We start from the raw sequence: 16,090 nt of genomic DNA on the forward strand, positions 1-16,090 counted from the left end.
CCTGGGAAGGGCAGAGGGAGGATGTACAGTTGCGTCCGCAGATGGGAACGACTTCGCAAAGGCTTCCACGTCCTGTCCACAGAACATCTCTGGTTCCTACTTCATGTCAACCACATCAGAACTAGCAGAGTAAATGGCTTTGGACAGAGGCGCGAATGCAAGAGGACGCTGGAGCCAGGACCGGTGCTGTCCTTGTGCGAGAGCAAGGCCCGCTGGGCTGGGGCAGAGCTGCTGCCATGGCTCACAGAGCCGCAGGTGATGCAGAGGCGGGGAGAGGGGCAGGGGCCGGCGGCGGGGACGGGCACAGCGGCCCAGACCCTCACGGTGCACACGCAGAGGTGTCCAGGCCCTCCGGCTCCCCGAGTCTGGCCCTGGCTGTGTCCAGTTGACTGCCGAGACCATCAAGGGCACTCCTCACCCTGTGCAGTACTCTGGGTTTCTAGGACAGCTTTCAGATCTTTCTGCATAAACTGTCCGTCTGTTGCTGCTCGTGGTCCACGTTCCCCAGCTTAGCGTGTTGATCCCAGCTGCTTCCGATTCCTGGTCTGATGGTTCCAAAACCTGTGCCGTACCTGGGTCTGCTTCCCATGCCCTGTCTATCTTTTTAAACCATTTCTCATTGGTAGAATGCATTGTAATTACGTGTTGAGAGGGAACTTGCTGTACCGGATAGAGACGTCCAGCCGTGGTCCAGCAGTGGCTTCTGTCTGTGGGCTTCTGCCCCACCAAGGTGTGATTCTTGATGTCCCGTCTGTCCAGTTTTGGAGGTGGCCTTTCAGGAGGATGGGGCAGAGAGCTCAGAAGCCAGGGGTGAGCATCACACGGCTGCTGAGAGCCAGGAGGTACGCCAGCCAGGCTCCGCCTTTCATCAAGCTTCCTGAGAGCTCATTGGCTGGAACACATTTCCTGGCTGTGCCTCCCGGGGCCACAAGGACACTGGAAAGGGGCATGCAAAGCCTTAGCCTTACCCCGGCGACCACAGCAAACAGTGGGCATGACGGAAGGCAGCAGCCAAGTGCAAGAAGCCAGCTCTGCGCTGTCACACACTAGGTGGCCTAACACAACAGATGCATGTTCTCTCGCTTATCTGGGCCGGAAGCTCAAAATCAGACTGTGAACCGAGCCATGGTTCTCTCTAGAGGCTCTAGGGGAGAACGCGCCCTAGCCTCTTCTATTTTCCCGGGGGTAGCTGTTGATCCTCGGCGTTCTTCGGCTCGTGGACACGTCACTCCAATCCCTGCCTCTGTCTACCCGACTTCACCTCTGTTCTGTGTCTCCTCCCCCTCTGTCTCCTATGAGGACACCTGTTGTCAGAGGTAGGGTCTCCTCCCCCAGGTAATCCAAGATGCTCCCATCCAGAGAGTCTTCATCTGCAAGAACCTTCGTTTCCCCCAAAATAGTCGCACTGATGGGTTCTGAGAGTTGGGATGTGGGCCTGTCTTTTGGTGTGCCCCATGTAACCCACCCAGTAGGAACGTGTTGATAATCTCTTACGAGGAAGCCCTGCATCCATCATCAAGTCAGGAGCTACCAGGATCACAAAGGAAGACGGTTTTCACATCAGGAAGAACAGTGTGAAAACGTGGAGGGGAGTGCACTCTACAGACTTGCGTGGAGTGGGGCTCTCGGGGCTGCTGCCTTGAGACAGCTGAGCCAGGAAGCCAAGGCAGCCCCGCTCTGCTGGGAAGGCCGGGGCGCACGGGGCCGCATGGGCTACATGGGGCTGCACGGGGCCACAAGGGGCTGCAGGGGCCGCACAGGGCCTCACGGGGCCACACAGGGCTGCACGGGGCCGCACAGTGCCACACGGGGCCGCACAGGGCCTCACAGGGCCGCACGGGGCCTCACGGGGCCTCACGGGGCTGCACGGGGCCACACAGGGCCGCACGGGGCCGCACGGGGCCTCACGGGGCCGCATGGGGCCGCACGGGGCCGCACGGGGCCGCACGGGGCCATACAGGGCTGCACGGGGCCGCACAGGGCCGCACGGGGCCACACGGGGCCATACAGGGCCGCACGGGGCCGCACGGGGCCACACGGGGCCACACGGGGCCGCATGGGGATGCACGGGGCCGCCACTCACCAGCACGTTGACGGTGCAGCTCATGCGGTTCTCCTTGTTCTCGTCGTGCATGATGGTCCTGTAGTCCAGAAGCCGCTCCATCAGGCGCACCACGAGCCTGACGAACACCTCGCCGCTCTTGGCCAGGTATTTATGCTTCCTGCAGTGCTCCAGGAGGCTGAGGGTGATGGCACGCACCTGGTTACCCACACGCAGACGCAGTGGCTGCACCGAGGGGTGGTCTTAAATATTTCCCATTATTAATACCTTTTAATTATTTCTGGGCTACAAAGTTCACTGTAGTAATTATGGTCTCTCTGCCTCCATAGATCCCCGTGCTAATCAACACTCACATTTTATCAAAGAGCACTTTGTACTGCTCGTCTCCTCTGCCTCCTTCCACTTCATGATCCAGCTTGGTGATGATCTCATTCTCAAACTGTAATTAAACAGAGGAAGCACAGACAGTCAGCATGGCGGCTACTCCATCTTCCGGCCTGAGCTTCCATAGCGCACACGTCGGCGAGGGCCGATCACCTGACCGTGACCCTCCAGCTCCGAAGCCCTGGTTCACCCCAGAGGCCACCCCCGAAACCCCGGAGGTGTCCTGCCGCGGGAGACCTTTCACTTCCGTCCCTGGTTATGGGGCCGGAGCATGCAGACCCGGATGGCAGGAGCCAGGACAGAGCGAGAAGGACATGGGAACCGGGCGGGGGAGCCCCAAAGAGCAACATGAGAGGAGCCTCCAACTCCATCTCCACAAACAGGAAGCCTCCGAAGTAGCTCACTGGTTCTGAGAACAGAACAGATGGCGCCTCGCTTGCCAGCAAAGAGTTCTCGGCAATTTGCAAACAGCCGAGGAGGCCACTTCCCTGCCACTCCTCGACGGATCCAGTGAAATGCTGCAGTACGGCTGGGGAGATGTCAGAGAAGCCGGGGGCCGGCGCTGTGGTGTAGCGGGTAACGCTGCTGCCTGCAGTGCCTGCATCCCTCGTGGGCGCCGGTTCTAGTCCCGGCTGCTCCACTTCCCATCCAGCTCTCTGCTATGGCCTGGGAAAGCAGCAGAAGATGGGCCCAAGTCCTTGGGCCCCTGCACCCGCATGGGAGACCGGGAAGAAGCTCCTGGCTCCTGGCTTCGGATCAGCACAGCCAATTGCGGCAACTGGAGAGTGAACCAGTGGATGGAAGACCTCTCTCTCTCTCTCTCTTTCTGCCCCTCCTTTCCCTCTCTGACTTTCAAATAAATAATAAATAAATCTTCAAAAAAAAAAAATGTCAGAAGCCCCGGGCAAGGACCCTAAACGCAGACCAGCCGATGCCCCAAGAAGGTCAGTCCTCTCCTCCTCCCCCAGAACTTCTGCGGGGATTTCCTGGGCATCCGGTGGGAAAGGGTCCTCCCACCCGGATCCATGGTTGGATCTAAATTCTGGGGAGATGCAAATCTCCAAAATGTCTTTCAAACAGTGTATGAGGCTGGACGTGGCTACCTCCGTGATGAAGGCTGCGTCTTCCCCATCCTTGCTGCCTGGCAGAACTGAGTTACTGCTGCCCTGGGATTCCAGCCCGGTGACCGCCCACGATGCAGGGGGCCGAGGGTCCCGCCCACGATGCAGGGGGCCGAGGGTCCCACCCACGATGCAGGGGGCCGAGGGTCCCACCCACGATGCAGGGAGCCAAGGGTCCCGCCCACGATGCAGGGGGCCGAGGGTCCCACCCACGATGCAGGGGGCCGAGGGTCCCGCCCACGATGCAGGGGGCCGAGGGTCCCGCCCACGATGCAGGGGGCCGAGGGTCCCGCCCACGATGCAGGGGGCCGAGGGTCCCGCCCACGATGCAGGGGGCCGAGGGTCCCGCCCACGATGCAGGGGGCCGAGGGTCCCGCCCACGATGCAGGGGGTCGAGGGTCCCGCCCACGATGCAGGGGGCCGAGGGTCCCGCCCACGATGCAGGGGGCCGAGGGTCCCGCCCACGATGCAGGGGGCCGAGGGTCCCGCCCACGATGCAGGGGGCCGAGGGTCCCGCCCACGATGCAGGGGGTCGAGGGTCCCGCCCACGATGCAGGGGGCCGAGGGTCCCGCCCACGATGCAGGGGGCCGAGGGTCCCACCCACGATGCAGGGGGCCGAGGGTCCCGCCCACGGGTACCTGCAGGAAGGAGGGGCTGGGAGAGGTGTGCTCTCACAGAGATGGGGCATCCACACTGAGTGAAACCAGGAGGACGGGGGAAGAGTCCAAGGGAACGACCGAATTCGGGGCGCAGAAGCACCCTGTGGTCACTTTAAAAGACATGTCGATCACCTGCTTTCCTGGGTGATGATCCCACAATGCCCTGCTGCAGCTAGAATCCCCTAAGAACTTAAATTTGTGACGGCAAGGATTCTCTTCTCCCCCAGCCACCGCTGCTTCCTCGAGACATGGTAATGACGCACAGTGCGATGAGTGTGCTGTGTGCCCAGAAATTACTGGACGCCTGGTCTCAGGCTGCCTGGAGCTGGGGAGGACTTTCTGCAGAAGCGAAAGGGCGGGCCGCTGGGGAGCGGACACAACTGCTTTCCGGGTCTTTCCACGCCAGGTGGTGCGCTTACCTCACCTGCTACACTCCATCCTCTACGCGGGGACTCGGATGCCGCCCTGCTGTCAGGAAGGAAGCTGGTTCTGAGCCCTTCAGCCCCAGAAGCTGAAAGCAAGGGGTCTCACGGGACCAGGAAGCGGCCTCCGCCAGGACACCCTGCCTGCAGCCCCAACCTGGTCATGCTCCGGCTGAACAAAGGCGTAACGCAGGGCCTGAGGGGGCACCGGTTCTCGCACGACATCAAGGGTCAAGCACTCACAGCACCACACCGGCCCCGGCCTCCCTCAGCCTCTCAGCTCTCTCCTGGACCTTCCTCCCGGTCTGCTCCCCCAAATCAACACCTCTTCTTGATTCTGCCTGGTCTGCGAATTCAGGGACGTTACGGACACACACAGAGAGACGGTTCCACTGAAGGATGGCTTTTTTTTTTTTTTACCTGAAGTCTCAGGATAACGAGTTTTATAGTAAAATAACAACTTTTTGATACTAACCCACTCTACTCTGCTCTTTGCAAACAGAAATTCTGCAGAAGGGGGTTCGTTATGGAATCTAATGCAAGGCAGGTCACCCTTGGGAGCCCACGGCTGGCATCGCAAGGTGGTCCATTTCCCTGCCGGTGTCATGTTGGATGATTGCTGACGCCTCACAACAATAAGCAAGATACAAATTAAGATTAAATTGAATGAAAACACGATTCAATTACACACGTTTTAGCAAGTACTTACAAAAAGGAAGGTATAGAGAATGCAGAGAAACATGCCTTATCCTACGATGAGCGAACACAGGAATGTTTACAATGACTCAGGACTTGTAAATCAGAAGCAATTTGAACGTGAAGTCTACTTTGTGACAACGGCACATCTTCTCTGCTAACTGTAACAAACACAGGCAGGGAGGGATCGCCAACACTAAGTATGCCGCTTATCAAATTTTATCTGATGAATTTAATATTTTCTAAAAAGAGTGGATGAATCAGCGCAGCAGGACACAGCTGATTCCAATTTTACTAACTTCTAGTCTAAGTAATCGCACAAACACCTGGCGACCCGCTTCTGTTCATCAGCAAGGATTCCATTCCAGAGAGCAGTACCTCGCCTCTGATCCCAGAGTCTGTGTTAATTTTACAGAACATTCTAGAATCAAGTGGCTAGTGTGCTGTGAACTGTTGTCACAATCTGAATTAAGCGATCCTGTACCAATAAAGTGGAGAGAGTACATTAGCCGGTGGAGAGAGCTGATTTTACAAGAATCGTGTTCATGATCTTACTCATGGATGCACGCTGCCTGGTGATCTGCTGTAAGGTTCTCTGCGGGTCGCGTGCAACTAGCGAAGGTTTACTGCGCAGCCTAAAAGGTGGCAGAGGCTCACTCCAGTGATAAGCCAAATCATCATATTTTCCTTTCTCTTTTGAATCATGCATTTCGCTACAAAAATACCCACGGGGCATCCAGCTTAGAGTACTGACCAGAGGGCATCGCTAAGCATCTGCTACCAGCAGCCCTTCGAGAACATGAAACCCACGAGGCCGCTCACGAACACAAGGCTCTCTGGAAGGTGGCTGCTAAACTGAAGTGAAGGAGCAGGTGGGTGGCGCTCGCGGTGGCATTGATGCCACTTTAATTCAATTAACTTAGGAAGGAATCTCTGCTTTTGCCTCTCAAGGCCACAGGTAACCACGGGTTACTGGCTCCTATTCCAGGGAGCAGAAGGGTCCCGGGAAGTGGATAATCCAAAAGCCAATTATATTTGGTTCAGAATACACAAGTTGGGTGTTGGGGTAGATGCCCAATCTCACTCTAGTGCATATAAAACCAGGCTTATACTTTGCAGCCATTCAGGAACACACTTTTATACAACAGATCTGGGTTTACATGTGAGCCTGGTAGGGAGGATTGCAAATAACCCACCACAGTGACCGAGGGCTTGGAAGTTGCCAAGAGCTGTGGACAGGGTCTTCAACCATTTATAAACAAAACCTAGCAGACAGATGCTCTTTGCCCAGAGTGCTCCGCTTTCTCCTGAATATCAAGGAAAAAGCACTCAGAAGGCACCACAGGGAGGGGACGGCTGCGGGGAGCGTGAGGACGCGGACTCTGTGCCTTTTCCTCCTCTAGGTGAGCTGCGCCTGCAGTGTTTGCAGGACGGGTGGGCAGGACAGAGCCGCTACACCGCATCTCGGTGGCAGTCATGGCCGACGAGACGGCGCTGGCACGGCTGTGCGGAGGGCAGCTGGGCCCTCTGAAACCCTGGGGCTGGGGGCCCCGAGCTGACATCCTCAACGCTACGGATGCCTCCAAACTATCGCTTAGCCTTTAATCTCTGTGCTCAGACTCTAATATTTTCATGGATATTGCATTCCTCTTGCCTAACCACTCTATAAACTTAATTACACACTTAATTAATCTCTGGCACTCCATCTCACATTCTAAAACCACCATGTTCTCTCTCCTATGTCCACCAAGCAGGGTGGGTCACTGACCCTGGAGCTTTAGTGAAATACACAGAAGCCTGAAGACCCCAAAGCCGCACAGTTAGAGCCGCCTGGCTGGGGAGCCGTTGGCTGCCTGGCTGTTACCACAGCCTGAGACAGGTGCAGCTGCTGCCCCCATCTCCACATACAGATGGAGGAGTGATTTTGAGGCTGCGAGCAATTACGGTGGACTTGGGAAACACAGCCGCAGGCGAGTCCAGGTTAATTTGGTTTAAAGGGGATTATGGGAATTTGAGTATCTCTTTGCTGGAGGGCTTTTAGGATCAGAATTCAATGGAATCGGGACTCCCGCAGTAAAGGGTATTGGCTTCTATGACCTCTCAGACCACATGTGGGTCTGGATTCAATGGAATAAAAGCCTGATTCTCATGCTACGCTTCCTCTTGAAACGTCCAAAGCAATAAAATCAGTATTATTTTGAAACTGAAAACAAAGATTAAAAAAAAAACCCCAACAAATAAAAGTCCAATGAATTGAAGAATAAACAAGAGAAAATTGCTACCAAACTTATTCACATTCACATTATAGTACAAAATATATTGGCTTTCCCACCGAGTGGCAGAGGCTGCCAGCATCCACTTGGGCTATTCAATTATTTGCTTAAGGTTACAGGCATGGGCAGTAGGAGGGGATTATTCAGACAGGAGCTTGGCTACACTGACGACATAAAGATTACTCACGTTCTAACAGGGTTACGGATAAATGGGGGTTTCTGGAAGTTGGGGAGCATTTTACTGGGTCTTACACAGATGACGGCAAATAGCTCTGTGATGGAAAATATTATCTGGCTGTGGAGCCTTTTCCTTTCCATTTTTATTAATGCTCTGTGGCTCATATGGTCATTTGCTGCAGCTCTCAGCTGTTAGTTCTGTATTTTCCAAAGGCACAAAAAATGGAGTTCTTTAAAAAAAATGCCGGGAGAATACTCTTAAAGGTCTCAAAGGAAGTCAAGGGTGAGACGGAGCCTTGGCGTTAGCTCCTGGAGGGCAGGGCTCTTGGGGAGAAGGGGGGAGGGCTCCTGTCCTGTCCCCGGGGCTGGGTGTGCCAAGACAGGGACAGCAGGTGCACGAAGGTGCTGACTCCTCCCGAGTGCTTCCACGCCAGCTCAGCAGATCCTGAACCCCCCGCGGGTGGGATCTCTCCATGGAGAAGCACGCAGATTTCCTACAGCCCTCTGCTGCTCTGGTCCCGCGGGGGAGTGAGGTGGATCAGGAAGGACGACTACAACCGCAGCCATGGCTAAAGCCACAGGGGCAGGAATGTGTCCCCAGGGACTAGAGGGCAGGCGGCCGCAGCGGGAGGGGGCAGCTTAGGAGAATGGGTGGGGCCTCCAGGTCATCAGAAACAACTGAAGAGGCAGAGTGGCCAAGGGCAGGGGACACTCAGAGGAAAAAGGAAGAGGTGGATATGCGGAATGGGCTTCTGTTGAGTGGAGATGGAGCCCCAGGGGGACAGGGCAGAGCAGTCCCATGGGAGTGACCAGGGACAGCCAAGTGTGGCTGAAGTCCCTCAAGGACAGCTGCTTGGGGGAGGGGTGCAGGGGAGGGGCCCCCCTGAGGGCTCAGCTGCAGGGAGCCTGCTGGGAGAGGCTCTCCCTGTGCTCCTGGCTCCCCACTGCAGGGAGCGACGACGACACAAGCTCTGGGAAGAAAGGCCCCTCCCAAGGTGGCACCCTCCCTCCTCACCGCATGGGCAGGGGTGGGACGGATCAGCGCAGTGGTTAAGTGGGAACGGAGGGAGCTGCTGAGGTTGAAACGGGGTGGGGGGGGACCCCACTGCTTGTGCTGTCTTCCCTCTGAGCGGCCACAGACTGCTGTGACGGTGCACCCCAACCCACAACAAAGCCACCCGCCCACACGGGGGCTTCCTCTTCCTAGGCTCCTGTCTGGCCCGAGCTCCTTCACGTGGGGTCGCATCGGCTCTGGGGGCATCAGGCCCTGCACAGCGCAGCTCCCTCCAGGGTTTTTGTTTACATCAGGGCCTCTGTGCACAACCTTCTGCAAAGCTTCCTCCCTCCAGTGGAGGACTGTGAGAGCAGGTGCAGGTAAGCTGACGGGCAGCACTGACCACAGCCCTGGAGAGAGGAGCCCCGGTCACAGGCGGACACGGCAACGCCACGCCAGCCTACGGCACCACCAAGAGAGCGCACGGCAGGGCGAGCCCGGACACACCTGCTCAGAAGGTTGGTTCTGCTTCTCGCGTAAGTGGAGACATAAATGAAGTAGACTGGGGGGAATTCTAGAGAAATGCCCTCCCCTGCGGTTGGAGGGCCTGACAGCTCTCAAAAAGCCAATGTGTAACACACGCCTTTGAAGCTCCAAGAACGGCCTGGTGTAGTTTAATCCTGAGCCAAGTGGCAGGAGTTTGCTCGGAACCCAGCGGCTGCCTCGGCCGCTCCTGCGGAGAGAGTACCATGCGCGCAGGCAGCGTAGGAACGGCTCTGGGCAATCTTTGAAACAACGCGCTGCCTCGTGCTCAAAACACAGACGCTTTGCCAAACCAGACCCCTGACGTCATCGCCCCGCTGCTTTAGGTTTGCACACCTGCTATGAAGCCGAAGCCCTTGGGGACGCGACTAGGTTGGATCACTGGGTTAGTTAACAGCAGCAGCCATCCCCACCCCGGAAGCCCTGGGATGGAGAGGGGCGGAGTCAGCAAACCGTACGAGTGCTCACCCAGGACGCACTTGCAGGCACCCCCACAAGGGGCCGTGCCCCACGCTTACGGAAAACTGGATGGCAAGAGGATGAGTTGAACCAAGAGCTCCAAACAATGGGGCACTGTGGGAGGCAAACGCTGCGCTCCCGGACAGGCCTGGCCTGAGCGACTGAGCCAGACGGCAGTAGATGGCTCAAGGGGGGACCCTGCGGCTTCCCAACCTTCGGTCAGGGAGGCCAAGAAAGTGGGCAAAGGCCAGGATGGTGCGCGGCGCACAGAGAGCCAGCTGGCAAGGTGACCTGCAGGGGAGACACGGGCAGGAAGCTCAGAGTTTGCAAAGAGCAATCCTGGTCCAGCACCTGGAGGCGGGGCTGGGCCACGAGAAAGACCCACGGAGGCAGGGCTGGGCCACGAGAAAGACCGACGGCATTTAGATACTCCCACAGAAAAGAAAATTCCTGGGAAGAGATGAACACACAATAGGCGTTTCCTATGACTTCTCACTTCCTGCCGTGGTGTGTGGATGAGCAGCCGATGGCCCCGAACCAAAACCTTCAACGGCTGCCCATGCTTAGACGCAGACGGAGTGCGGCGTGCACCTGAGTGTGCAAGGCATGTGTGATGCCGGTGATGCCGCCACAGCTTACGAGAGGGAACTCAAGGTGCCTGGCATTGTTTTAACTCCAGCAATTTGGGTTCCCCAATACTGGGCAGGGTTTGAAGGCCCCAAGGGGTACGGTGTTCAGAAGGGAGGGGAGCATTCTAGAGCTGGCATGAGCTCCATGCCATTTGCCAGCACAGCTGTGTCCCTGCAGCAGGAGAGAACGGGGCACTTCCTTGGGAAGTGGGCGTCAGGAGGACCACAGGGATGTGAGGAAGAGGAGGCGCACTCCAGCAGCTGAGCTCTCACTCATCTCTGTTCCAACTGCCTTTACCTTATTTTCACCCAAGCTGCTTTCAGAAATGACAGACGACAGACTGTCTTGAGGGCTTTTGATCTTCGTTTTCCGGGCTAGTTGACAGTTATCTATATAAATACATTTCCCACTTTGCCTGATGCTTTAGTAGCAATTTTTCACAAAGTCTTTCTTTGGGCCTGAGTCATACAAAATTCAGAAAGTCAGATGAGTTTTCCTGCCTAGAAAAAGCATTTTAAATTACAACTCGTAGTTCCGGTGAGTTGGTGCTGAAATTGGGACTATGATTTAGTGCCAGCAGCAAGAGGGATGGGTCACCTCTCACGGCAGTCATGTCTAAAGTTAACACAGATAGTTTGGATCAGTAATTGAATTTCTGAGAGCATATACTTGGGCTTTCAAAACAAATTCAAGTTAAATGCATGAATGTGTTCATTGCACGAATGTGTTCATTCATGTTTAGTGAAAATCTGCAAATCACCTATAAGCCCAGCTCTAGGGTATGGGCAAGTATGAGTTGGCCGATTTGTTTTATGAATGTCATGGCATCCTTAGTCTGTGTTCTCAAAGAAAACGTCTTTGATATATTACAAAACACTGGACACAGCATTTAAATGTTCTATCACTGGCACAAAAACAGTAAACAGGGACCACAAAACAAACACACATGTAAGCAGATGCTCGCTCCCCCAAGAGCGGGAGCACAGGAAGGAAGGGAGCAAACCATGGGGTAGGAGGCACCGATCCCCTCAGTCCTGCCCAGCCCATAAAGCCCTCTGGGGGCCAGCGCTAGGGCGTAGCGGGTAAGGCCGCTGCCTGCAGTGCGAGAGCATCCCATATGAGTGCTGGTTCGTGTCCCAGCTGCTCCACTTCTGATCAGCTCTCTGCTATAGTAGTAAAAGATGGCCCAAGTCCTTGGGCCCCTGCACCCGCATGGGAGACCCAGAAGAGACACCTGGCTCCTGGCTCCTGACTGGCTCAGCTCCGGCCATTGCAGCCATCTCGGGAGTGAACCAGTGGATGGAAGACCTCTCCCTCCCTCCCTCCCTCCCTCTCTCTCTCTCTCTCTCTTCCTTTCCTTCTCCCCCTCTGTGCCTTTCAAACAAATAAATAAATCTTAAAAAAAAAAAAGCCCTCCGAACTACCCACTGTTGAAATAACATCAAATTAACAGCCTCTGGTCACCGCGCACAAACTGCCTGGAGGGTCCCGCACAATGACAGCACAGCCTTTCTGTGACACCACGCCCTTTCAGTGGGTTTTGGAGCAGAGCTGTGGGTGTGTGGGGCTGAGAGCGACTTCCCTGACAACCCAACTCCACTCTTTTCCTGTGCGCTCCCAGGCACTGAAGGCCAACCTCGGAAATGGCCACGCCCCGGCCCATGAGTGGTGCTGGACCCAAGGTCCTGAGACAGGGGCTCACCCACCCAGAGCCCTGCAATACGGCAAAGTGGGAAGACACCTTTCATGGGGCCAGACACAGTGCTGAGGGCTGTATGGGTCTGGTTTTATTTCACCCTCGCAGCAACCCATTTTAATTTTTATTATTTATTTTCATTTTATTTGAAAGGTAGAGAGAGAGACAGAGACAGACAGATCTCCAGTCTGCTGGTTCACTCCCTAAATGCCTGCAACAGCCAGGGCTGGGCCAAGACAAAGCAGGGAGCCAGGAGCTCCATCTGGGTCTCCTATGTGGGTGGCGGGGAGCCAGGTCCTTGAGCCACATCTGCTGCTCCCAGGACACGTTAACCGGAAGGTGGATCCTTAACAGAGCTGGGATTGCATGCAGGCACTCGATACGGGGTGCAGGCACCCTCAGAGGCACCTTAACCAGTGTGCCGAGCACCTGCCACCTTCCCACATCCCTTTCTGTCAGTCGGGTTGATTCCAGTGTCACAGCCCTGGGTCAGAGACTTCAAGATCTTGGGAGACTCACTGATGGCCGAGGAAGAACCCGGCCCAGCCTGGGAACGGGGTCTGCCCGACAGCAGCGTCTCCAGTCAATCCCTCCTGCCGGCGGACAGTCCCTCTCTTCTGCATCTCTCTCTTCTGTCTGAGGCATCAGCGACATTGTTCTGTGTGGACACCGCCTCATGCAATAGCGATGCAGGCTGACCAGCGAGAATCTGAGTATCCCCACCTCCCGGAGGCAACGCAGGGCAGAGGGGTCAGGAGGACTGGCCCTTTAAATCACACGACCTGGAAGGTGCAGCTTTGGTTTCCTTTCACTACAGCACTGCTCTCAAAACTCCCCAGAAATCGATGCAAAATGCAGAGTATATTTCAGTAACTTGGATTACTACAGTAGCTTAAAAAAAAAAAGATTTATTTTATTTATTTGAAAGACAGAGTTACAGAGAGAGGTAGAGACAGACAGCGAGGTCTTCCGTCCAATGGTTCACTCCCCAGTTGGCCACAATGGCCGGAGCTGTGCCAATCCGAAGCCAGGAGCCAGGAGCTTCTTCCAGGTCTCCCACGTGGGTGCAGGGGCCCAAGGACTTGGGCCATCTTCTACTGCTTTCCCAGGCCATAGCGGAGAGCTGGATAGGAAGTAGAGCAGCCGGGTCTTGAACTGGCGCCCATATGGGATGCTGGCACTGCAGGCCAAGGCTTTATAACCTGCTGTGCCACAGTGCCGGCCCCATCCAGTAGCTTTTAAAGGCAGCCTTCAATTTAGAGGACCCCTTGCATCTGGGCTGTCCTGATGCTCCTCCTAAGCGTCATGACCAAGCCATCAGAAGCCTAAAGATAAAGCCACCGGGCGCGTGCTGTGTGCGGTGAGTTAACAGTCACTGGTGATGCCACCACCCCACATCAGCTCTGGGGTGAATCTTCTGATGCAGCTCCGTGCTAATGCGCCTGGGAAAGCAGCAGGTGACGGTCCAGGTACCCACCCTCGTGGGAGACCCGGAGGGAGTTCCTGGCTCCTGGTTTCAGCCTGGTCCAGACCTGGACGATGTGTGGCCATTTGGGGAGTGAACCAGCAAATAGATCTTAGTCTCTCTGTCCTTATCTCTCCACCTTTCAAATAAATAAAATGTCTTAAAAAGTCACTACATGCACGTGTGCACATATACACATTGTGTGTACACGTGTGCATATGTGTGAACAAATTTATTTTCCTGGGATCCGGGGAAAGAGACCACTCCTTCTCAGTCTCAGTCACGTGGTTTTCCCTCCGTGTGGTTACGGTTTGCTGCAAGCACTTCACACACCCTTTTTTGGACAATTCTCATCCATCCCAAAGCATGCGACAAACACCCAGACACACACTTAAAAGGGTAACAGCAGACTTTTGGTTTCAAAGGGCCACAACCCTGCCACTAGCCGCCAGTCTGCGAGATATGACAAACAGTCTTTGATTAGGGTCTCTAGGGGCACAGGGGAGACGCTTCCATGGAGGAGTGAATTCACACACAAACCCAGACAGACGTAAGCAAAAGCTGAGACCAACCCTCCCCACAGATGAGTGCTAAGCACGAGAGCTACTTCGGCCAGAAAAATCACAGCTTTGTCTGTCGTAAGCTCCAGGGAACTTGGTCTTCCTCACTCAACGCCCTCGGCGCCAGGCCTGCCCGGGGCTCTCCTGGGGGCGGGCTCGCCCCCCCCCCCAGCCTCCCGGGGCTCTCCTGGGGGCGGGCTCGTCCCCCCCCCCCCCGCCTCCCGGGGCTCTCCTGGGGGCGGGCTCGTCCCCCCCCCCCGCCTCCCGGGGCTCTCCTGGGGGCGGGCTCGTCCCCCCCCCCCCCCCCCCCGGGGCTCGTCCCCCACCCCGGGCTCTCTCACCACTTGGAAGCTCCGCGTGGAGTGGAACTCGCACTGCATCATGTCAAAGAAGATGGGGATGGTGGCTCTGCGCAGCTCCGTCTCGGGGATCAAGGTCATTTCCAGGATGGGGCCGACCATTTCGGGAATGAACTTTATCTTGTGCTGACCTTGGAATAAAGACACGTATTATTCAAGAGTTATGAAGGGATCCCAAAAGGATGCAGGTGGACCAAACAATACAGAGGGCTGGGATGTTGACTGGGGCCCTGCTGGAAACAGGGACCCGTCAAGGGGGTCGGGCAGATGGTCACTTGGGTCCCTTCTGGTTGCAACATTTCACGAAGAGGCGCCCACCACTGGGCCCCACGTAGATAATGCGCAGAGAGGTCTGGAACACCCCAACGACGACACACGAAGCAAAACAAAGCAGCGGCCGCAGAGTGTGAACAGCTACCTTCCCCGGCAATTATTGGAGATGAAAATGTTTATTAGAGGAACGGATTTATTAATCTTGTCTCATGTATCTTGTCCAGATAGGATTTAAAATTCAGTAAACCTTCATGTTATTTTTTTTTAAAAAAAACAGTATTGCCATGGTGACTACTAACGAATATTAAAACAGAGCAAACATTCACTAAGCACTGGCTATGTAGCACAGCCGGCAGCAACATCATCACATGGTGCCCTCACAGCCTAGGGAGACAGGCGCCTTAACCCGTGTCATGGATAGGGACGCTGGGCTACTCCCAAGGCTGCTGAATGGGCCAACCACTTGAGATGCAGGGACAGGATTTGAACCCAGGTCCTGGGTTCCTGTCACAGGACCTCTGCATGGCATTCAGACTCTGCCCACTTCTCTGTACCGGAAACGCACCACTGGCAATGCAACAATTCTAAAATAAAAACAGACCGGCTGTCTGCACACATTTCTAGTTCAGTTGTTTTCTTGGAGATCTTGCTCTCCTACTCCTCTGGGCCTTGTCTTTGACTCAGACGCTAACTCAGCGTCCCTGGGGGAAACCCACGGGCCCAGCAGAGACTCCAGCACCGGGCCTGAGCCAGGAGAGGGCCTCTCCCTCCTGCTCGGGTGGGTTTTTGCTGCCACGGTGCCCCACGCTATAGCTTCTAGCTGCTAAATTCCTGAGCCCCAGGGGGACACGGGTGAGCTCACAAAGAGCTTGAAGTGAGCAGAAGGTGGTGGGAGAAGCGACAGCAGCCACCTGTCACCCAGGGACGCTGTGCGCTCACAGGAAGGGGACGGGGACCGGGCAGAGCAGCCGCCGGCAAGGCTTTTCTGGGTTCTGTTCTTTTCACCACACGTCAGCATCGCTTCGTTTCCAGCACTTAACGGGGAGCCCAGAAGAAACTAAACACTCGGGTGCGTTACGCGTGACACCGTGTTAACGTCGGCGATTTATTCTGTAAATATTTACTAATATTTCTGACATGGTCAGGAACTCAACGATATTCAAGAGAATTTAGTTTTCTTAACAACTCAGCCAATACAGATTTCTATAGAGAGACTGCACTCATTTGGTTATTACAAATAACTATACTTAAGGAAATACATAATTTAATAATTGGTCTAAAGTTTTCGGGTGGACACACACACTCAAAACAACACC

The 16,090-nt window shown here is 55.4% G+C and overlaps 1 protein-coding gene across 2 annotated transcripts in view; it reads right to left on the reverse strand.

Moving 5' to 3' along the window:
• DOCK1 (dedicator of cytokinesis 1) overlaps positions 1-16,090 on the reverse strand; it is a 494,355-nt gene that overhangs the window by 62,922 nt on the left and 415,343 nt on the right. For both annotated transcript variants that reach the window (XM_051833503.2, XM_008274844.4), the window contains exons 33-35: positions 14,484-14,632; positions 2,416-2,501; positions 2,084-2,240 (exon numbers count right to left, since the gene is read on the reverse strand). In XM_051833503.2, the coding sequence (XP_051689463.2) occupies positions 2,084-2,240; positions 2,416-2,501; positions 14,484-14,632 (392 nt within the window). The remainder of the gene's footprint in view (positions 1-2,083; positions 2,241-2,415; positions 2,502-14,483; positions 14,633-16,090) is intronic.

Source organism: Oryctolagus cuniculus, chromosome 15 (genome assembly GCF_964237555.1).
Source record: "Oryctolagus cuniculus chromosome 15, mOryCun1.1, whole genome shotgun sequence".
NCBI classification, from domain to species: domain Eukaryota; kingdom Metazoa; phylum Chordata; class Mammalia; order Lagomorpha; family Leporidae; genus Oryctolagus; species Oryctolagus cuniculus.